Here is a 22,755-nt window from a genome sequence, read left to right as displayed (position 1 = left end):
ACAGAAATAGCTGTAATTGAGCAAAACCACCCCACAAATCCAGGACTCCCTTAGCAGTGGATTCATTACTGCTTTACTGAGGGGGTTCCTACCAGTCAGACCTTTGCTGACCAGTACTAAGAGAAGTCAGACCCAGTGTCTGCTGCCCTTCTGCTCAGCAGAGGTTTTTTAGGAGAAGCTGAGGCAGGGATAGTTGAGGTATATCCAGCTTAAGCAGAACTTCACAGATGACCAACAGGTACAAGTTTGGTTATCCACTGACACTGCCACAGCTATACCTGCACAAAGAGGCAAACCATCACTGTCTCAGTGATTCTGAAGGCTGGAGAACCAGCTGACATTGGCCAGAGCATCACACACTCCCCGCTCAGACTGGCAGGGGAGCATCTCTCTCCCTGTGTGGTCAACTGGTTTTGCTCTTGGCTGGACAAGCTGTGAGGGTGATACACCCAGGAACCTCCCCTCAACAGCTCCACAGGATGCACTGAATGCCCTTGGTTTAGCTCTCCATCTCTTGCCCTTCTGCCAGTCAAGAGCTGACGTTTCCAAGATCAGCTGTGGTTGGCAGGTTGGTCCAACCTCACACATGAAGCATTTCTCCTGAAGCTGAGCTGTATTTACTTGCTCCTCACAAAGGAACTCTGCCATTTGACTCTGATTTGAGTTTTCATGCAAAAGATCCAAACTGCAAATAAATGACCAGTCTCCCCACAATGCTGCATCCCTGCTGAATCTGTTGCTCCATTCCAGAACCTTAACTTACACTCAGAAATCAATAAAAATAAGTACACAAATCCTGGAAATTCAGAAGTGTCTGATCAACCAACTTCTACCTGCCTGCCTTCTCTACCAAAGGTCAGCAGAACCATTTCCAGTGTTTTAGGTAAAGCCTACAAAAAACCCCTTCCAGCTTGTGTGCATTTCTGTGAGCACCTGAGAGACTCCCAGCCTGTAACAAAGGGCAATGGCAGAGACAGAAGTCAAATAATTCAGGCAGAAACACTTCTGGAAGTTAAGAAGTTACCCACTTCACCACAGGCCTCTCCAGCACCTTTGGCAATCAAGCTGATCTGCCAAATTAACATGCTGTAATTACAGTTGTGTTGGAAGCCTTTTTTCTGGGAACACTTTTGCCACTGGTGCAGGTCCTCAGTGCCACCTGTGTCACCTCCAGTGTGCAGCACACGGATGGAAAGTGGCTCAAAACAGTGGAAGGAAGCAGTGCCAAGGAAAACCAGGCCCCTGGATGTGAAGTAATGCCAGCAGAAGGCACGGGCTTGTCATGCCTCACCTTCAACTCCAGCACAGGGGGCAGAACCAGGAAGGATTTACTTGGCATTTGAGGGCCTGCCTGAACAAGCAACTGCAGGGACTCAGCTCCACAGACAGAGGCTGGAGAAGACAAGACAGATGACAAACTTCTTGCTAGACAGTTTTTAATCTGTTTTCCTTGGGATAAATTTCCAGAGGTCTTCAGGGACTCAAACTAAACAATACAACTCAGCTGAGCTGGTCATTTTTCCTTTTATCTCCCTCCAGCTTTGTAAAGCATTGGGTTATTTTCCTTTCTTTCCCACTACAGTAACTTAATTAGCTTCATAAACTGAGTTCATGGGTCCTGGAACATGGCACAGCCACTCAAACAGAGGGAAGACTTGGTCAGGTTTTTTGGAATTAGCTCCTATGGGTGATAACAGTGTCGCTGTTTGCACTGAAGAATAAACCTCCTTATTCAAAGTGAGGATTCAGCTAAAGCATCAGACTCCAAGATATTTCATGCAAGACAACGAAGAAAGATGATGTAATATGGGCCAAAGATAGGAATTTTTAAAAATCAAGGCATGAACTGAATTTGGGCTTTATATAGCAAATCAAAATACCAGACCAAGTGCTCACATAAGACAATTTAATGAATAGGCTTCTGAAAAAGAGTATCAGAGACTGTTTTTCAATGTGTTTTGCTTCACTTCCAGTTACATCACAGACATCTGTCTTAAAAAAAAAAATAAAATCACAGCTGTATTTCTTCCATAACCAGATCTGTACCATAAAATCTACCAAAAAAAGCTGATTTAATCCCCCTATTGTGACACACAGGACTACTCCTACCTCGTGCAGCTTCTCAGCTCTCACTGGCAGAAAAACATTCTTCACTCTAGAGCTGGGACCTGTCTCTAACTGCAGGCTGAGATCCAATCCAAGACCATTTAAGCCATCAGTTAAGAGTTCCTATCTCCTCCTGAGAGTTTACTTTGCAGAGAGATCTACAGGCCCTTCCCATCACTCTGCAGCAAACCAAGGGGTTTGGAGATGCTGTCCAAGACATGGAGATCCTGTTTTAGCCTGTTCCATGCTGGCCTCAGCCCTCCCACAGTCATGGCTGAGGGAACTTCTTGTACCATTTTCAGATCAACAGTTCAAGTCTTCTGACATTTTCAGAGTTCATTCTTCAGTGTTTGCCAAACAGCAACTGCCCAAAAAGTCTCCTTGAACTATGAAACAGAACTTCTCATCTCCAGACTGGAGAGCTGAAACACAACTGCTTTAACAATGCTGTCAGCCCTGCCCACGCTGGAGACTGGCACTAAAACACCCCTGACTCCTACAAAGTAAACCCACAGCAGCATTTCCCTCTCATCTGTACTGGGAGGACTCCTGAAAAAGGTCTCCTTCACCCCCAGGCTCTGGAGGCAGGAAGATTAGGAGATCTTCTGTATTATTTTTAAACAGACTCTTCATTGAACCGAGTGATCTAAGGATACTCTGAAATACTTAAAAATTATCATGTCAGCATCAATAACTGGAAGAAAAAAAGGCTCTGCACAGATACATGGAAGCAAACCTAGAGAGACTATGGCAGCAGTCTGAGATGGAAGAACAGTCAAGCTACAAGGCAGGACAACAAAAAGTCATGCTCCAAAAAACATCCCCCAGATTGCTAAATTCTATCCATCAGAAATTCATACACAATAACTGTACTGGAGCCCCAAGCCATTTTGTTCTCATGTGGGCATGCATTTCATTCTTGAAAGGAAGTAGCTACATCACACTGAAGAAATGGTCTGAGAATAAAGTAAACAACTTGATTAGACAAGAAAAGACCAAAAGCTCTGGACTTCCTAACTGATGCCAGGTGGCAGAGACTGTGGAAGAGCTGAAAGAGGGAAACTTTTCCAAAGCAGTCACCCCCTTACCAACAATCCTTTGGCTGAGCCCAGCCCTCAACAGCCACCAAAATTAACTTTTGCCATTAAAGGCAGGACGTGTGGCTGTTCTAAGTTTCACACTGTCTCTGCCATACTAGGTGCTTGGTTGTTCCAGTTTGATTTGGTTTGTGCATAATAATTTATCCAAAAAGAGTTTGATCAAACTTCAGGAGGACCCTCCCAACTAGAGAGCTCTGCAGGTAGTGCTGTTGCTCTCCAAAGGATTAAGAACTTTGGAAGCAAGGAATGCTGAGGGAATCTGGGGCACTTCAGCTGAGGTCAGTGTTGTCAAACACCAGCCCAGGCCCAGCAGGAGGACACAGAAGTTTTCTTTCTCTCCAGAGGCTGAGACACAGCCATTCTCCAGCCTGAGGCTCAGAACGGATCAGGAACAACACTTTTAATTGATCTTATTAGTTTTTTTTATTATATTAAAGTTAAAATGCAGACTGGTAAATATGTGATGTCTTTTAAGACTTGCAACAGCTACCTATAAATCTGCTAACAGAAAACCTGGGAAGGACAGAGACAGGCAACAGACTTGGAATTCCACCTTTCATAAACCTGGTGACTAAGCCAGAACCTCTGGAAGATAAGATCCTGTTCCTCCTAATTATACTGCTCCTCATGACTCAGGTGATCCCTGCAGAGAGGTGAGCTTTAAAAGAACACAAGTCTCCCCACTGGAAGGCCCTCACTTTTGGGGTTTTGAGTAAAAGCTGTGTAGTCAGCTGATCCAGAAAGGGAACAGGCAGAGAAGTGAAACACTTGGACAGAGAAATGTGTACAGCTTTGAGCCAAGGTAGGTTTTTCTGTCACCAATATTCACCTTTGCCCTGTTCCCAGATTTTCATGTAACAAGCTGTCAAAGGACCATGTGGAAGGATCTGCTCCTGCCTGTGTTTCCAGCAGAGCTGAGAGAGGTGATCTTACCAGAACTGGGGAACATGGGGAACATCTCACACCTACTTCCTTCTAGCCCCATTGGTACTGAAAGTTGAGGCAATCAGACACTCAGTTCAACAGATACTTGGTTGTCAAGGTGGTTTCTTTACTGTCTGGTGAAGGGTTTCTATCTTAAAATTTTAAGTCTGCAGGTGTGAAAAGAAGAGCTTTTACCACTTCTTGGCCCTAACAGGCCAAGAACACTGAGAAAAGGAGAACCACTGCACCACCTGTAACCCACAGAACCCAAACAGTTCTGGTGCTTGGTAAGAATACACAAAAAGAAAAAAAAGTACATCAACCAGCTCCTCAGAAACTACAAAGGGACTCCTAAGAAATGAAACCACAATCTTTGACACTGAAATGAAAGTCCAGCCCAGTAACACTCCTGCTGTGGGATTCTGAAGCTTTACATGCTCTTGAAGACTGAATTTACACTGCAGAAATGGTGTGTGCTCACCAGCAGCTCCAGTTTCTGCTGTCACTGATCTCACTGCTCTCTCCAGGGGTAAAACAAACACAGGAGTGTGTTCCTGAGGCCACAGGGCCCAGATCCAGCAGCTGACCTGCACACTGGGATTTCTGGGCTGGGCAGGGCAGCACAATGTTCCCTATAATGCCTGTTTGCAATCCATGTGCTACTGGAGATGGTAAAAACCCAGCAAATTTACAGTCCACATAGGACAGAGTGCAGATAAAACAGGGCCTTGTGTCAGATGTCTGGGTTTTGTATCATCTCCTCCCTGCACCCCTCATGTCTAGCCCCCAGCACCAATCTGGGTGCTCCTGTTCCCAAAAGTGGCTGTTTTGTGTTGCTGTTTGAAATGCCAATAATCCTAATGTTGACTTAAAAGCAGAATTTCTACTTTTCAAAAGCTTTGTTTTACAGACACTGTGTTGCATATAGTTGCACTGATCAACTAAAACACCTCATTAAACAGAAAACAGCCCCACTGAGTAACAGTTTCAAAACTTTTGCAGACATCAGCACATAGATTAAATTTGGTAACAGCACCTGGTACCTGAACAAGCCCACAAAACAGTGTGCATGTGTATTTACACACAGCTAGTAGGTACAACCTGCATGCTCAGTTTTAAGAGACTGATCACTTATGTTTTGTCTCCCAGTCCACTCCAGGATTTCTTATTTTTAGGCCCTGCCTGTATACAGAACTCACTCACTGGATGCTCTCAAGTGTTAGAACCTCCATTAAACCATGAGTAACCACTGATGAACAATTTTAAGCAGCAAGTACAAAGGCAGCCTTCAATCAACATGGTCTCATCCTCACCTTTCACTCTGGTAGATGCAAACTAGTACCACAAGCACCAGAACCAATGAACCCCAGAGAGGAGCCACTCAGCTTCAAGAACGTGGTTTCAAAATAAGTTCTAGATGAATTTCTTTCCACAGCTGATAAAATCCTCAGTGCTGAGTGAATTCTCTAAAGCTCTAAAGTGGAGGCACTGCAGCCAGGAACAGAGAGGTGGTTGAAGAGACTGCAGAGATACTTTTACCAAGTGCGTAGGAACTTAATTATCTCAGAAATTCAGCTACATCTGACAGATGGGTAGGAATCAGCCAACAGCACAGACAGGATCTTCTGTGCCTGCTCAAAACCTTAGGAAAATTTAGTGAAGAAAACAGCTGGAGTTAACTTGCTCAGTATGCAAGTCTATTTTTAGGCTGAGAATGTTTCTTCCTCAATTAGATTACTCACTACTACCCAAACGACTGCAATATATATCCAGGATCGTTTTTATCCAACCTTTGTACCTAATCTCACCAGCTCTCCAAACACCCAGCTTTCCTTCTGTGGTGGATCCGCTCCTTGGGAAAACTCGAAGGATTAAGGAATCAAAGAATGAAACACTGTGATTACACATCCCTGAAGAAGAACCAGAGTACCAGCCCTGCATCGGGCTCGACACCATTTTCCAGAAAAAGCAAGGAAACCAACCTTTTTCAACATCTTGTTCTGTTTGTGGAAGAATTCCACTTTGATATCACCGCATACCGGCAGAGGTTGAGGGAATTCAAAGTACATGTACTTGTCTTCACGTCTCGAGGGTCCTGAAGGGGAGGTGAATATCTTTACCTTGAGCTGGTACACCACAAACTGAGGATCTGCATGGCAAAACAGAGTGTCACTTTGTAAGAAATGCCTCCAAAGGGTCAAAAAGCACAATATTAGCAGCAGAATCATGATATTTTCAAGGTTCAATAAATATCTTTTAAGTGTTAAGCACCACAGGGCATCAAACTTTTCTAGAGGCTACTGCAAACAACAGATTTCTGTCCTTCATGGCAATACTTTCAGGCAACCAGAGCTCCTAGGAAGTTGTTGTTTTCAATACAGTAAGAAATAACTATATGAAGTGACAACTACTTGATGTTGTTTGTGTGCTGCCTCTCCTCGCTACATCACATGGATCTGAGGGGTTTTATTCTCTCTCATCTCTCCTTCCAATTGTAGAGTGGGTGGTCATGTCAGCACAAACTTCTCTCTTACACAAACACAACTGTTAAACAACCAAAACCAAGGATAGAATCAAACATTAATATACAAAACCAACCAGCACCGACTTGGTCCTGTATATCTCCCCAGCACCAAAGAGCAGAACTCCCAAATTAAATCTGCAGTGGTAACAGTGACATTATGAGAGGCTTTTGGTGCAGTCCAAGCAGGGTTTCTTTGGAAACTGCCAGACACCCCTGCAGAGCTGTGGGAATCCCTATGGAGCACATCCACATTATCCTGCTGAAGGGCCCAGCTGTGAAACTGTTACAGACTCAGAGAGCCATGGAATGGTTTGGGTTGGAGGGGACCTAAAAGCTCATCCAGTCCCACCCCTGCCATGGGCAGGGACACCTCCCACTAGCCCAGGTTGCTCCAAGCCCCGTCCAACCTGGCCTTGGACATTTCCAGGGATCCAGGGGCAGCCACAGCTTCTCTGGGCAACCTGTGTCAGGGCCTCCCATCCTTCCAGGGAAGAATTTCATCCATATTTCCAACCTAAGTTTCCCCTCTGCCAGTGTCAAGCCTTTCTCCCCCTTGTCCTATCACCACAGTTCCTGATAAGAGTCTTCATCTGGCTTCCCTGCAGCCCCTTCAGATCCTGGAAGGTGCTGTGAGGTCTCCACACAGCAGTTCTCTTCTCCAGGCTTGAGCAGCCCCAACTCTCTCACCTTATCTCCCTCAAATCCTCAGAGCTGTGAAACCCTGCCATCCTTTCATTTTGCCTGAGAGGCACAACCCTTCTAGGTCAGTGACTTTAGAACAGCAGAATGATAACCAGGAAGTCAGATTTGAAGATATTGTGTTCAATGTAAAATTCCTCCCATCGCAGTCGATAATGCAACTAAAGAAACAACACAGCCCACGGGTTTCACATTCTGAAAAAATCACTGAAAACTCCAGAGAAACTTAAAATATTGCAGCAGACAAAGATGCTGAAGTTGATAGTTCATCTGCCTTCTCAGGTGCTTGGCAAATCTGTTGTTCATCCCATGAAACCAGCACTCCGAGAGCCTGCCATGGACACCCAAGTCAATGCTCACACGAGTGATTCAGACTTGTAGCTTCATTTGGCAAGTACAGCACAGTTTATCCAAAACATTAAATAAGTGGTAATTGCAGAAATCTGTAACCTCCACACCTCTCCCCTAGAGGCAGAGGTTTTTTGGCAGAGGCTCCTCCCTTCCTCCTCCTCAGCCCAGCCTGACAAGTTGCTCGATTGTTTCTTCTGTGTGTTACGTGTTCAGGTAGTGTCTCACAACAATATTAACAGGGCCCATTTTAATCAAAGCCACGGGAGGCACTGGAATTAATTACACATTGCTGTAATCCCCATAGCAAAACCACCAGAAAGATTTTTTCCACCACCAAAAAAAATGAACACGCAGCACTAGGCAGTTACTGCCCTGTCACGCAGCCCACAGGACAGCAGAGTTTGTATTTATATTACAGAGTTTCAAGAAATCTGCTGTTCCTTCCTAACACAGTGTACCAGGTTAATCATTTACAGGTGTATTCCAGGCTTTAGAAGCCTCCACATAAAGAAAAGTTTATTCCAGAGTTAATTAGATATTTACCCAGTTGAACTGATTCATTTATTTTTTTTAAACATCATGGGGAGAATGATGTTGCTGCATTTGAAGCCAACACGCCATTAAGCAAATGTTTTGCAGCAATTCATGTTTCCCAAGAGTTGCTGTATTTAAAAAAAAAGGAGGCTTTTTATAAAAGTAAGGAGCAAATATTGAAATATAAACATATTGGATGGTGGGGTCACCATCCCTGGGTGTGGTCAAGTAACGTGGCACTCGGTGCTCTGCTCTGGTTGACAAGGTGGTGGTGGGTCAGAGGTTGGACTCCACGGTCTTGGAGGCCTTTTCCAACCTTACTGACTCTGTACATGGCATCACTGATCTTTGAACCATCAAACACTTCCCAGTTTCAAACTGCAGTAAAACAATCCTGAGTCTCTCCCAGACCTCGAGCTACCACACCTGGGAGGATCCCAGCGGACAGACCACACTAACCCAGCAGATTTTGGAAGGTGAGGGGTGTAAATGTGACCTTCTCCATGGAGGTGTGCAGCTCTTGGTGCCATCACCACGTTCGAGGCCCACGTTTCCCACCGGGGGCCGGGTACTTACTGCAAGTTCCGCTGCTGAACATGGGAATTGTTTCAAACATCATCTTGTGGAACAGCAGTGCCACTGGTCTGTAATCCAGGTGATTCTTTAACAGGTAGCTATAGTAGTACACGTAGCGTCTCTGACTGGGAATTGTCACTCCCTAAACAGAGGGAAAACAAGCGTCAGAATCCACCGTGACCGTTCATCAGCATCCCTGAGAGAGCTCCTGCCCCGCTCCTCAGATACCCCCGAGGGCAAAGGAACCACCAAGGAACAGGGAAATCATCAGCAACCAGTCTCCAGCAACAAGCAGGGCACTGGTTTTCCACTAACTTTAGTACATCCTAGAGGGCTGGAGCCCTTCTGCCCTGAGGGAAGGCTGGGAGAATTGGGATTGTTCAGACTGGACAAGAGAGGCTCTGAGGTCACATAATTGTGGCCTTGCAGGATCTGAAGGGAGACGACAGGAAAGATGGAGAGAGACTATTGACAAGGGCCTGGGGTGACAGGACAAGGGGGAATGGCTTCACACTGACCAGAGAGTGGGATTAGACTGGATATTGGGAAGGAATCCTTCCCTGGGAGGGTGAGGAGGCCCTGGCACAGGTTGCCCAGAGAAGCTGTGGCTGCTCCTGGATCCCTGGGAGTGCCCAAGGCCAGGTTGGATGGGGTTGGAACTTAGATGACCTTTAAAGTCCCTTCCAACCCAAACCATTCCATGATTCTGTGTTCTCCCAACATCCACCTCCACTAATGAGGCAAAGAATGCAGATTTTTCCCATATCTTAAAAACAAACTCTGCAGACATCCTGAGGGTCATGCTCCTGCTTTTTTTGGAGTGGGGAGTGTGAGGTGTTAAGCAGGAGGTGCCTTGAACACTCTAATTTTTAAGCATCACTAGAGGAATTACATTTTGACAGCAGTTTAAGTCAAAAGATTCTGATGTTTACTAATATCACCATAGTCAAGACCTTCTAATGTTCCTCTGAAATGTTTTCCCCCCAAAAAGCTGGGAAGTTTCATTACAATAGGCCCCACAGCCCAAAGTGTGCAATGAAAGACTTCAGTTGTTACAACTCTAAAGTAAATATTTGCATTGAGAGCATATAACCTACAAATGTTTTCATTACTGATTTTCAATCAGCTTAAAGCTTCGAGTAAAGGAACAGTTTTAAAGCTCTTACAGCTAATATTTTCAAGCAAAAGTGAGAAAGATGAAAAATTATTTCATTTCCCAGAAAATGAATTACATTTATAATGTAATACCTTACATTTATAATAACCTGTATCACATACAACAGCATCAGTAAGTAAATTTTCTGATTAAAACTAGGTGGGATTACAATAAACAAAAATAAGCACAAGGTTTTCATACATGAGCCTGTGAGCATTTTGGTCACAAAACCTCCCCCAAGCTATTTCTAAAAGCTCTTAAGTTTCACCTGCTTCACCTCACAGCAGCCATAAGCTTAGAGTGGCCAGAGCACTTTCAATTTAGCAAATCTCTATTCTGCACGCACGAAAATAGTCACTTCCTGCCATTATTAAAAAAAAAATGTTGATAATTATGTCTCCTTATCACTTCAGCTGCTTCTAAATTACACAAAAGACCTTTCCCTGCAGCACTTGTACAATGACCTTCCTAAGCCTTCTACATTGCCCGTGGTTTTGGCTCAGATGTCCTCAGGAGTTATCACACCCACTTCTTAAGGGAGCTTTCACCCTTGCTTTCCTGGGCTCTGAGCACAGCCCAGGCTCAGAGCAGAGCAGCAGGCTTTGCCAACACTGCCAAGCAGAAGAAAACCATGCAGGTCAGAAGACAAAACTCTCTGCTCACTGCTCCCTCCTGTCCTGAAGGACGTGTCCTACGGAGAAACCCCAGCACCCCACCAGAACAACCACGGCTGGGACCAGAGCCAAGGGAGCACAGTCACGTTCACAGCGCTTGTCAATCCCAAAGCAAATCCACTTCTTGTCCAACAAGGCAGTTTTATCCCTCCAACCAAAGAGATTTACTCCCTGGAGACACAGTCTTTCCTGTTAGACACCCCAAGAACCAGGCACACTGAGTTCTCCATTTCCAAAGGTCTGAATTCCAAGTAGAACATTTTCATAACGAGCTAATAATATTCCAAGAGTTACAATCGACCCCTGCTCACTTTTACTCCAGGAGAATAAGGACAGGGAAGTAGTTCAAGTATGTTGTCCTTGAGAAGCTGGTATTTCCCATCTCTCACCACCACCATTTTTAAATGGATGTTAGATAAGCTTCTCTAATTCTTGCAGCAGAGTTTCCCAGGGCACTGGTGAGCAGTGTAGACATCACAAAAACTGTCAGGTGCTGCTCCTGGTTCTCCTCTCAATGTAGCACAGGCAGTATCATGAAGAACAAACATTTTTGGAAGTAATACTCCCACACTCACTTCAGTAACATGCTCTACTGTGAGAGTAAAGCTGCAGCCTCACACTGGGCTTGGGGCATGAGGTTTAGCAGAGGTTGTCACCTGAGCACATCCAACAAACAGAAATCACAAGTGCTGAGCTCTGCCATCAGCCGTGGGATCCCTGCCCTGCTCACAGAGTCATTCTGAGACTTCCTCACAAAAGAATTGGTTTGCATTTCCTGTTCAGTTACACCACTACCACAGAATCACAGAATCACAGTGTGCTTTCGGTTGGAAGGGACCTTAAAGCCCATCCAGTCCCACCCCCTGCCATGGGCAGGGACACCTCCCACCAGCCCAGGTTGCTCCAAGCCCTGTCCAACCTGGCCTTGGACACTTCCAGGGATCCAGGGGCAGCCACAGCTTCTCTGGGCAACCTGTGTCAGGGCCTCCCCACCCTCACAGGAAAGAATTTCTTCCCAATATCCCATCTATCCCTGCCCTCTGGCAGTTTGAACCCATTCCCCCTTGTCCTGTCACTCCAAGGCCTTGCAAGAAGCCTCTCTCCATGTTTCTTGCAGGCTCCCTTCAGGTCCTGGAAGGCCACAATTAAGTCACCCCAAAGCTTTTCTTCTCCAGGCTGAACAATCCCAGTTTTCTCAGCCTGTCCTCATAGGAAAGCTCTTAGGAGTCATTCTTGAAAATACAACAATATAATAGTCAAACAATGCTCCTGAATGGATCATCTCCAGCTCCAGCCCTTGAATAGCTGTTCCCAGCTGATACCTGTCCATTGTCCACACTGTGCTTCCTTCCAAGCCTAATCCTCACCATAAAACCCATCAAGGCAGCAGCAGTCAACACTTTCTAATCTTCATCATTCCCTTCTTCTGAAAAAGTTCCCCCCACTACACGAGTTAGAGAAGTCCAAAGAGGCAGTTTATCCAGGCAATAAAAAACAACCCCCACAGCAGGTTTTGGTCCCAGTCTTTTTGTAGACTCAGTTTTGCAACGTCTTGTTCCCCAGGACAAGCACAACTCTCGGCCTCACCTACAACAGCTCTCACTGGATGGTGCAAAGGCCTCCCTGAAGCTGCTTCTCCCAGCAGGCACTTGGGAAAAGCCTGTTCCAGAAGTCTGAGAGCTCGTTCCCTCGGCCAATTAGTCACACTTCCTCCTGCAATCAGACTCACACTTCCTGCCAGCACCGACTGAACCCTCCAAGAATCACTCTGCCACGAACATTAATGGCAACAGTGATTTGAGCTGGGCTGTTCTCAGCAGCTACATGCAATGTGTGTGCCTTGTTCTTGCTTTAAAACCAAGAAAATTTGGTGCCTGATTAAAGCCAGTTTTCCTTCATCATGCATAGGTTGGTCTGGAAAAATAAACCAAAAAGAAAGAGAAGAGGTATTTGCTCATCCCTAGATGCAAACAGCTCTTTTGATGCCTCATTTGCTTCGAATTCAGGAAGTCAGTTATATGAAGGTGTGGTGAAAGAGCAAATCAGATAGCAGCACTTGACATATAACACTGAAATATGGGCCACAAGGGAGGAAAAGGCTCCCAGAACCTGCACTGGAATACCTGCTTATAAACACTATTTGAAGGATTATGTGAATCAAATGCTGCCCACTGGCCACATAAAGATAACCATGCTCAAGTGGAGTTGGGAAGGGGGGGGAGGAAAGATCAACTCTTCCAGTAGAGACATCAAAACCGAAACAAAGTGCTGGTTACAGACAGTATTTAGAGTAAAGCTAAACAAGGCTCTCACTATTCCTGTTTAACTAAGGTTCCCTTATCTCAAAGTTGCCCAAGGTATCACTGGGGTACTGATGAACACCCAGCTGCCCTTATCCCAGCACAGTGATGTGCAGGAATACAACCTTTTTCCAAGAGGGAAACTGAGGCACAACACACTTTTTACCCCGCATTTCTTCAGCTTTGTGGTTTTCGGGCTGCTTTATCCAGCTCTTGAGATAACCCTCAGCAGCAGGAGGAATCTGCTGTGTTTATTCACACCACTCATCCCCAGGCAAGGACTCTCACCAAAAGCCTCAAAAAGTTCTGATGGGAGACCTTGACAGCGCCTCTGCTCCGGTGTTACACCAAAACCAACTCATCAGTCCAGGGAATAACAGCTCCACCCTGCCCAGGGAGCAAACTAAGGAGCTACTTGCTCCTTCCAGTGAATTAACAGCCAAATCCTACAATTCCTCATGTGCCACTTCTGCTCTCAAGAGCCTTCAGACACGAAGCTCTGCTTTTTAGAGGTCTTCACACTGTGAAATTAAGACTTTGTGCAAACATTACAGGAACAGAGAGAGCTCTGTACTTGAGGAGATGGAAAAACTGCCCTGCTGGGATGATCCCCTTTGGGATGCTCAACCAACATACTCAAGGAAATGATGAAAGATGAGCAGGGAAGCTTGTTCAAGTGACCTTGCAATTCACAACTTACTATCTTTGGAGAAGACTTCAAATGAGGAGGTTAAATTCCCATCAATGAGGGATAACAAGGCCAGAAAGGTCCTTAACTACCCTTCTATTGAAAAGGGGCATCCAACAACATGCCAGTATATTCCTACAGTAGGGATATTCCACTGTAATGCCTACACATCTCCAAACAACACCACAGAAGTCAAAAGAACCTGAGGAGATGAACAGTTCATCCATTCAGGCGAAACAAGCTGGAACAATCCTCTTATTTGGGCCGAAAATGCTGAACGAGAAAGTTCCCTCATGGACTGTCCACCTGATGTAACACACAGCAGAACTCTGTTGAAAGAGCTATTTAAAATAGACTGTCCAGGTCTTCTTGAACAGGAGATGGAAAAACCAGGCTGTGTTAGTACTGTGACTAGTTGCTGCTACTGCTTAGGAAAGCTTTTTCATTTATGACTGCACTGATCTGCTAATATTAAAGCTAAATCAAACCAGATATCACAACTCATGGGAAGTATTTTTCTTTAAGGGTTGGAGCATCAAAATGACCCCCAGGAGGAAAAGCAGCAAGTTACAGGGAGGGGGACAGAAGAACAGGGAGCATCTCACCTTCTTGTCTCTGGTCCTTACTTCCCCATAGAAATCTAGGGCTTCTTGAGCCTTTAAAAACTTGCCTCGATGCAACAAATATGCACAAATCATTACACCAGTTCGTCCCTTTCCAGCTTTACAGTGGATTGCTGCAACATGATTGTCATCTTCACTCAGCCACTGGTCAAGGTCTTCACAAAAAGGTTTGATGAGCTCCAGCTGTGGTGGGTTATGGTCTTCAAAAGGGTACTGTGCAACTGCAAGGAGAAGGAGGAATTCATCAGAACGTCAAAGGGGAATGCAGCGAGCTCAGACAGAGCAACTCTGTCACAAACATGTAAAAATTAACTTATTAAGTAACCCCCCCTAATTTACATATAGGTACCTATTTTTTATTCTAATATTAGTCAGTATATTATAAGCACTGCAGACATTTCTCTAGTAATCCATAAGAATCCTGCTCCACGAAGCAACTATTTCACACCTCTATTGAAATGAGTGGCACAGGCTCTGCAACAGGAATCTTCTAGAATTTCAGAGCGTGCTGGCACAAAGAATAGCCTTGTGGAAACCCATTACTCCAGCAATAATTAAACTACCTGCTGAGAGAGAATAGGGCCAGACCTCAGTCACTGGGCAGGCAATTCAGGAATTTTGCTGAAAAATAACTGAGCACAGTTGGGTCTGCATTGGGAACAAACTCTCAAAGGTGCTTTGAAACAAAAACCTGCCATTTCCATATTTAAAAAAAAAAAAAAGGTAATCAAAAGAGAAATCCCATATAAAACACTGGCAGTACTTGTGGGGTTTGCAGTCCTCCTTTCTCACATGGGTGTATTCACACACACACACTTTGTTCCATCTGGAGATGGAAAGAATTTCACGCAGGAAACGAAAGGAAACTCAAGAGAGCAAAAAATAAGCAGAGAGAAGCACCCAGACTTTGACCACTTCAGATCACATGACAATGTCAGGCTGATCAGCAGAACTCCAAGGGACGTTTTAGTTTCACCAGGAGAAGGCACTTGATGAAGTGCACCCCAATTCTCCATCTGCCTTGGGATCTTATAAACACAACTCTGGTTCGCTGAAAAAATTCTCAGCTAGGAACACCATTTCCTTTTCTGGGCTAAAAATGAATACATTCCATTTTTTGGCAAGGGTCTCCATTTGTTTCGTAAGCCCTACTCTCTGGTCACACACACAAGGCTCCTTTTGATGAATCCCCAAGGACTTAAAAGAGCAGAAGTGAGGGATGAAGTTACGGAACTGCTAAATGACTGCAGCACAAGGCTGAAGCCTTTTGCAAGGATCTACAAGGACAGTTTATTCACTTCTCCCAGAAGACCAAATAGGGAAGCCCAACAAAGTGAATAATCTTTGCTGAAGAAACAACAAAGGTTCACCAACACGAACACACAACTAATAAATTCTTCCACGTGGAAGATCCAAAGACTCCCCAAACGATCGTTTTATGTGAACTCAGAGATGCCATTTTTTGCAGATGTAAATGAAAGCAGGAATTTACTTAGAAATCCCTAAGAAAAGAAGCTGCAAAAACGCTGCAAATTTGTCCATCCAACCCTGAGTCTACTGTAATTACAGCCAGCAAGGTTCCCATGGAAAGGGGAGTAAAACAGTCCTGAAAGAACAGCCTGAAAAATCCCAAGAAGTCACAGCATGCTGAAGGTGCTCTCCAAGGTCTGGGATCAAAGGCAAACCTCGTGGCAATTTCTTCAGAGATGGAATGAGTTGAAGATGAAATGGGTGCCCTGTGATGTTGTGGGGGGATTAAGAGGAAGGAAACATTCACCAGCCTCGAGCTGGTCCTTGAGAAGGTGCAGGTCCTCTGTGGATTTTGATTCCTAACACTGGAGCATGGGCCTGATCACTCTCTCCAATCCCACAGAACATAAAGGAGTGGGGGAAAAAAAAAAAAAGGAAAGTCTGTGGCAAAGCAGAAGGTAATTTCCAGCACAGAAGTACTCTGGGAACTGCAAAAACCTGGGACAGAAAGCAAATTCCCAAAGAAGATGAAGAGCTTTTAAGGGTTTAATTTGATGCAAGAGCATCCAAGGTGAATAATGAACTACTCTGGTGTTTCATGCTAAATGTACAAGTAAGAAGTTCCCTCTGCAATTAATTCACTTCAGGGGATTTCAAAGTAGAGCTGTTGTTCCTCTGCTAAGGGAAGTCCTGAGTCACCAATTTGGTTATCTAAGGTTAACTAATTCAGGGATGAAAAGAAAAAAAAAATGCTACATGTGCAGAGGAGCTGTGAAAGGTGCTGTCACAAACAACATTTTGGGCTGGGATTGACAGTGAAGGGATCTGACACCTCCCTATCAAAAAGCATAAATTAAAGCAAACATATGTTCTGGCCATATTAGAACCACGTCCTTTCCATTTACGCCTTTTCTCTCCTCACCCAAAGCACTGCTCAAGCACATCTTAAAATACTCTTTTTCCTGGCTTTTATATATGGAGTGAGGTTTCAGGACATGTCATTCAGCACGGTGAGAGCAAATCAGAAGTGATGATGGCTTCAACATGACAATTTCGGTCCTTCTATATTCACACATTGAAGCAGCCAGTTATATTTTGGTCACACTCTAAAACCCTCTTTTATAACTAGAAGGATGGTTTGAAATAATAATAATTAAAAAAAAAGAATAAAAAAAAAAGAAGTTGAGCTCTTGCTATGATGTAGGATTTGCCCACGCTGCCAAAATGTGGTCATCTCCTACAATTGTGCAGACAAAAGAACTCCTCATCTACCCAGGCAGCTCTGCTACTGTGGCCAGAGAGTTCCTCTGCCCAGAGACTGAAGGTAAATCTGTGTTTATTCATTACCTGGGGAGTTAATACTGACACAACAGGTATATCAGCATCCACTCACCAAAGACCTGGTCAAAAAGCCCTCCTGGAAAGTTTCCCTGCTGGTTTTAGTAGCTCTGCCAAGTGTCTCAAACCCAGCTCATCTCTAAGAGGCACCACATGGGAATGAATTTTTTTTTTTTTAAGCATCTGAAGGTTATGTCAGACCTTCAAAAAGCTGCTTTATACGAACAGGGATGGTGGCTTAAGTGGTCTCCATTTTTATTCTTCCTAAGAACCAGACTCCTCCAAAGCTTCACATGTAAATTGTACAATAAGTTTGCATGCTGAACTGAACTGAAACTTCTCTACAACCCCCTCTGCAAAGATTTTTGCAACAGTACATTTCTTATTAGGTCCTGATCTTTAACTGTCAAGAACATTTTTTTGAAAGCACCAAGAGCATAGCAAGTTTTTCCAATGACTCAAAGCAATCTGACATCATTCCTGCTGCCCAGATCTCCTACATGACTATTCATCAGCTCCTCCTTTAGCCCTTCATTCACTGAAGTTTAAAGAGGACACATATCAAACAGTAAAAACATACCTCTGCAGTTAAATTTGGCGGTGTCATAATGTCTTTCAGCACATCTGAAAAAGAAAAACAGACAAGAGTTCAAGTCTCTGAGGCACTCCCAAACATCTGTCACACCTTGGAACACACAGCTGGGAAAATCCTGTGCACCCATCACCTTCAGGATTTAAAACTATACCTAGAGGTTACACACAGAAAAACTGCTTTCCTCCATATATATAAAACTGCTCTCTAAAATATCAAGTTATTTTACTGAAAGGCAAAACTTACCCTCTGCTAACTGTAGTTCATTGGTATGTTTAATCAAAGTGACACAATTCACACAAGTAATGCAATATATAATTACTTTTTAACCTGTGGTATTAACAGCTCCAGCCACTCCAGCAGCTTTATGCTCCCAAACACATGAAGAGCAGACAGCTGTGACCTTCATCCAATTGATCCTGAACTCAAAACACACATCAAGATACCTCTACAGCAACAGAGGAGTGATGGGGATCACAGAGGCATTTCAGGACCACCACAGACAACTGAAAGCTCCACCAAATATTCTCACAGAGACCACACTTGGCATTGCTTCTTGAATTTAAGTGAACCTAAAATGCCAGTCAGCCAGTTTCTTCCCCCCAGACTCTGGAAAATGGCACATTTCTGAAGACTCTGGAGTTGCATCAGTGCCTCTCACCACTCAGAGAGACCCATTATAGCAGGAGCAGCAAACCCCCCTGGGGCTGTCCTGCAGGGTGACAAACACCAGGGATCAGGCAGAGCTCCATCAGCTGGGCTCTAAACCAGCCCAAACAGCACAGGCTAAGGGAACAACCAGATCAGATGGTGGGGTGAAGGGAGAGAAGGCAAGAGTGGCTGCCCTTGCAATGTTCCTTGGAGCTGCTCTCTGAGGCCAAATGACAGGAGTGAAAGTTCAGTTCAGAAAGGAAAAGAAGAACAATCCTGACTCGAGTCCTGCCAAGGATTGCTTGGAGCAACCTGGGCTAGTGGAAGGTGCCCCTGCCCATGGCAGGGGGTGGAATGAGGAGAGATTTAAGGTCACTTCCAACCCAAACCATCCTGTAATTCTATGAACCAACAGGACCCCAGGTTGAAACACAACAGCCAGGAGTCGTTTCAGCAGATGAAGCACACATAGATCTTCTGCTCTGACTGCAACCTCTGCTCTTCCCAGGACTCCAATTCCCACGCCAGCTTCAGGACTGGGATGAACTCATCTCTCCTCCCCAGGTCTGTTATGACTGCAGCCTTTGGAGCCACATGGAGCTGACTTGACACTTTCAGACACGTAAACTTTTAGGCTCCTACTGGTGACTGTAACTGGAGCCTCACAGAGCTGCTCTGAGCTTTGTCCACGAGACACACACCAGACGGAGGCAGCTCTGCTGGGGTTACACGTGCTCTCAGTGCTTCCCTTTCTCAGCATTCCAGAGCCTTCTCGACTCCACCCTCACCTAGGGAGAACTCTGGCAGCTTTTACAGCTCCCACCACATTGCTGACTCTTTCCCTGGGTCAGAACTGACCCGACACAGGGACTCCCAAAAACATTATCTGCACTCAACCCTTGGAGAAGAAAGGTTGGATGCAGGATGTTCCCCCCGGATGGAGTCACCATTCAGGACCTGCACTTTGGAAGCTGAGCCTGCTAGGAAGCAAAGCAGTTAACACAAAGCATCTTATCCAAGAAGGTTTCCTGCTTCCTTTCAAAGAAACACCCAGTTCAAACGGGTAGGAAGAGATGAAAGTCTTCAAAACACACACAAAAAAATTAATCCGCATGTGGGCAGCCTTCAAAATTTGAAGTTTGAGAGAGTATCAAGTCAAATACCATGAGGGATAAGAAATAGTTTTGCTGATACCAAGGATAGAAACTGAGCACAGAACACAGCCATGGCCCTCTCTATGCCCTCTTTTGGGAGCTGAACACAACCAAATGCAGAGTTCCAGGCACAGCTGCACCAAAATCCTGTGTATTTGCAGCAGAGGTCCCACCAACACACACTTTGGGGGGTGCTGGAGGTGCTTAACACTTCAAAAGCATTTTGGGGTTTTTTTTTTAAACACCTGTAACAGTCAGGTCTCCAGATGAAATCTGAATACTTCTTTGCATTTTGGGGGTAAGGAGTGGGTTGGCACAGGTCTTATAACCCTCCCTAGGATTAAAGGGAGTTTAAAGCACCAAAGGGCTGCCAGGCACCTTCCTGATCAATCATGATCCCACTGCCAACAGGACTTCAGGCTTCCTCTGCCCCAGAGCAACAAACATGCACATAAAATCCACATTGTTCATCACAGCTCCTTCCTTCAACCATCTGCCTGTAGGGAACACCCTGGAGGAGATGGAGAGCATTCCAGAAGGGGAGGTGGTAACAATCTGGCAGTACGTGAAGTGACAGGGGACGAATATAAAGAAAGAAGAATACTGAGAAACAGCAAAGGGTTAAAGGAACACAGGAGAGAACCCAAACAAACAAGGAGCAAAATGAACCTGCTCAAGCAGCTAAAAAGCCAAGATGTGAGGATGCAGCATAACTGATATAATTTCAGAAAAACCTCTAAATCCTTTTAAATTGAACTTCATAGAACAGCCACCTTAAGGGAACTCAAACCCTGTGACAGTTTGAAATAACTCTGACTATAATCACGTAGCTCCTCTGAACTCCCACCTCCTTCTCTGAAACACAGACAATAGGTGATTATTTACAGCTCCATCTGAAGAGATGAAGTTCTCTGGAAGACCTGATGGATGCAATTCCTTCCCATCTCCTGACCAAACACTGCAACAAGTCACCTGATGGCATTTTTATGGGTATAAACCTCGCCTGCAAAAGGATCCAAGAGATAATCTGGCCTCTCCACACGGGGATGCACAGTTTAAAAGCTCCACCTTCCAAGTAAATCACTTAAATCTTCATTTGCAACTGATCCACGCCTTGGGGAAGAAAAAAACCCCCTCACACTTTAACAGGGTGTTTTACCCTCCAGAAGTTTTCATCTGAGGGTGAGTAATTTTAGGAAGTTTTATTTGTTTTCAAGGTCAGCAAGAGGGAAATCCATTTTTACACGAAGAACTTGCAAACAAAAGCCTTTGGCACACCTGGACAAGTCCTTTTCACAGCTGAAAACACACGTCCCAGCAACATAAATGTCAAATGCTTTTGTCTCATCACAGCTCTTCTCACTTACAAACTTTAAAGCTGTTCCTGTGTAGGGCTGGGGGACTGGTTTTTGCCCTTTTTCACTTTTTTTTTTTTTTTAAAGTAAAATGAGGTTGCTGGCAGACCAAGTGGAAACTTTTCAGGCACCACCTCCCCGAGGAGTGACTAAGATGCACATCAGGCTTACTAAAATCCTACTTTCTGACCAAGCCTGGTTTACACACAGCAACCTCCTCCCAGAAATCGTATCCATTTATTCACAGGATAACCTTCTGGAGGGCTTCTAAGCTGAAAAATACAATTTTGCTCCTAAACTGTACGAAAGATGGCCACTGACTATATTTTATGTCCATGTATTTTCTGTCCCATCCTATCCTCCAGAAAGCTTCAAAAATCAGAATACAATTTCTCAGTTTCTACTGTCACTTCTCCCCAACATCAGGAAACAGAGCTGCTTGATGCATAATCCTTCAGCTAACTTAGAGGCAGATTTAAATCCTCATTTTTAAATACTTATTTTTAATGACTGACAGATTACAGTGTCATGCACTGCCCGGATTTCCAGACTACAGTAATTTTTTCCATTAATTGCAGATATTTGGAAACATAATCATTAAAAAAAATAAAAATAAAACTGTAGCACTTCAGAGAATCAACCTTCAACTCAGATTTCTAGGAAAAAGATGAGGGGTAGGAAAACCACGACCTACTTTTCAACAGCAGCTGACATCACCAAATCATTTATACAAATGAAATTAGCCTAAGCTAACATATAAATTTGATCAGGGAACAGCAACAATAACAGCTTTCTGCATAACTAAATTTTCAGAGGAAAAACATTGCACTTAGAGAAGTGAGAAACAGTCGCCCATCGCTCCAACAGCTTTTTTAAAGTAATAAATAGGGACAGACAAGAGGAGTGAGGAAGCAAACAGAGCCAGGGTACCAATGTAGTTGGATTAAAAAAAAAAAAACAACCAACGACCCAAAACCAGAGAAGAGAAAAAAAACCCAGGAAAATATTCATTTGGCAATTGGACATTAATACATGAACAGAAAGCCTGCTGTGAATTACTTTTCACTTTTTAATCACATGGTACAGGGCTCCAGATGGGCTGGGTGCCAAGTCATTTAAAAGCGTTCAAGTAATATGAATACACCCCAGCATTTCATTTAACCTCGCTCAGCTCCTCTAAATGAAGTACCAGTGCTCTCAATCAGCCTTAATTGTTTTAAGAAATGTGCAAAACATCCCCGGCTCCGCTTCGGGACAGCAACAAGAAGCCACTTGCGCTCCCCCCAAAGCTATTTTTAGAAGTCATTATTTTGGGAAAATGCATCTCTAAGAGCATACTTACAGATTGTATATCTTGTAATGGTTTTTATGCTTTGAATCCAAAAACCTTAAGCAGGAAGGAAAAACAAAACAAGACATGTATTAATATACATTGCAATAATGTTGACCTTAATTTGCAGCATCCTCAAAGCACCACCCAGCATGTGCAGCTCTGCATTCCCTGCAGTGCCTCAAAGCCTCACTCATCCAAATAATCCAGCAACATGGATAAAAGGATTTATTGCAACTCAGAAAACCAAGACCTGGCCTGCAATCGAAATATTTACTGTATGGACTGGTTTTCTAACCCCTGAAATACCTGCAGATCGCTGTGTTAAACCGAGGAAGGGTTGGTTATTTTGAAAAGCAGAAAGCACTGATCACACCAGGGAACTGCAAACACTTCCCAATTTCATCATCTATGCACAATATTTTTAGTGCCACCACGAAAAAGAGCAGTTAAAGTAACAGTTCTGTGTTCGAACTGCAGCCTGAGCCGTTCCTTTTAATCCCATTTTAAATGGCCATTATTTGCCACCAGAGTCTGTCCCCGGTGATATTGTGGGTTCTGAAAGGAAGGAGGGAGATCACTTTTTCGCACTCCTTTCATTTCCAAGCTC

The 22,755-nt window shown here is 44.3% G+C and overlaps 1 protein-coding gene across 1 annotated transcript in view; it reads right to left on the bottom strand.

Moving 5' to 3' along the window:
- Positions 1 to 22,755, bottom strand: part of PTEN (phosphatase and tensin homolog) — a 47,632-nt gene that overhangs the window by 5,756 nt on the left and 19,121 nt on the right. Inside the window, exons 3-7 of the mRNA XM_027665649.1 lie at positions 22,158 to 22,202; positions 17,644 to 17,687; positions 14,238 to 14,476; positions 8,815 to 8,956; positions 6,113 to 6,279 (exon numbers count right to left, since the gene is read on the bottom strand). Of these exons, the coding sequence (XP_027521450.1) occupies positions 6,113 to 6,279; positions 8,815 to 8,956; positions 14,238 to 14,476; positions 17,644 to 17,687; positions 22,158 to 22,202 (637 nt within the window). The remainder of the gene's footprint in view (positions 1 to 6,112; positions 6,280 to 8,814; positions 8,957 to 14,237; positions 14,477 to 17,643; positions 17,688 to 22,157; positions 22,203 to 22,755) is intronic.

Source organism: Corapipo altera, unplaced genomic scaffold, assembly GCF_003945725.1.
Source record: "Corapipo altera isolate COAL_440 unplaced genomic scaffold, ASM394572v1 161, whole genome shotgun sequence".
NCBI lineage: Eukaryota > Metazoa > Chordata > Aves > Passeriformes > Pipridae > Corapipo > Corapipo altera.
The sequence above is the reverse complement of the archived record's forward strand: the minus strand, read 5'-3'. Positions and strand labels throughout refer to the sequence as shown.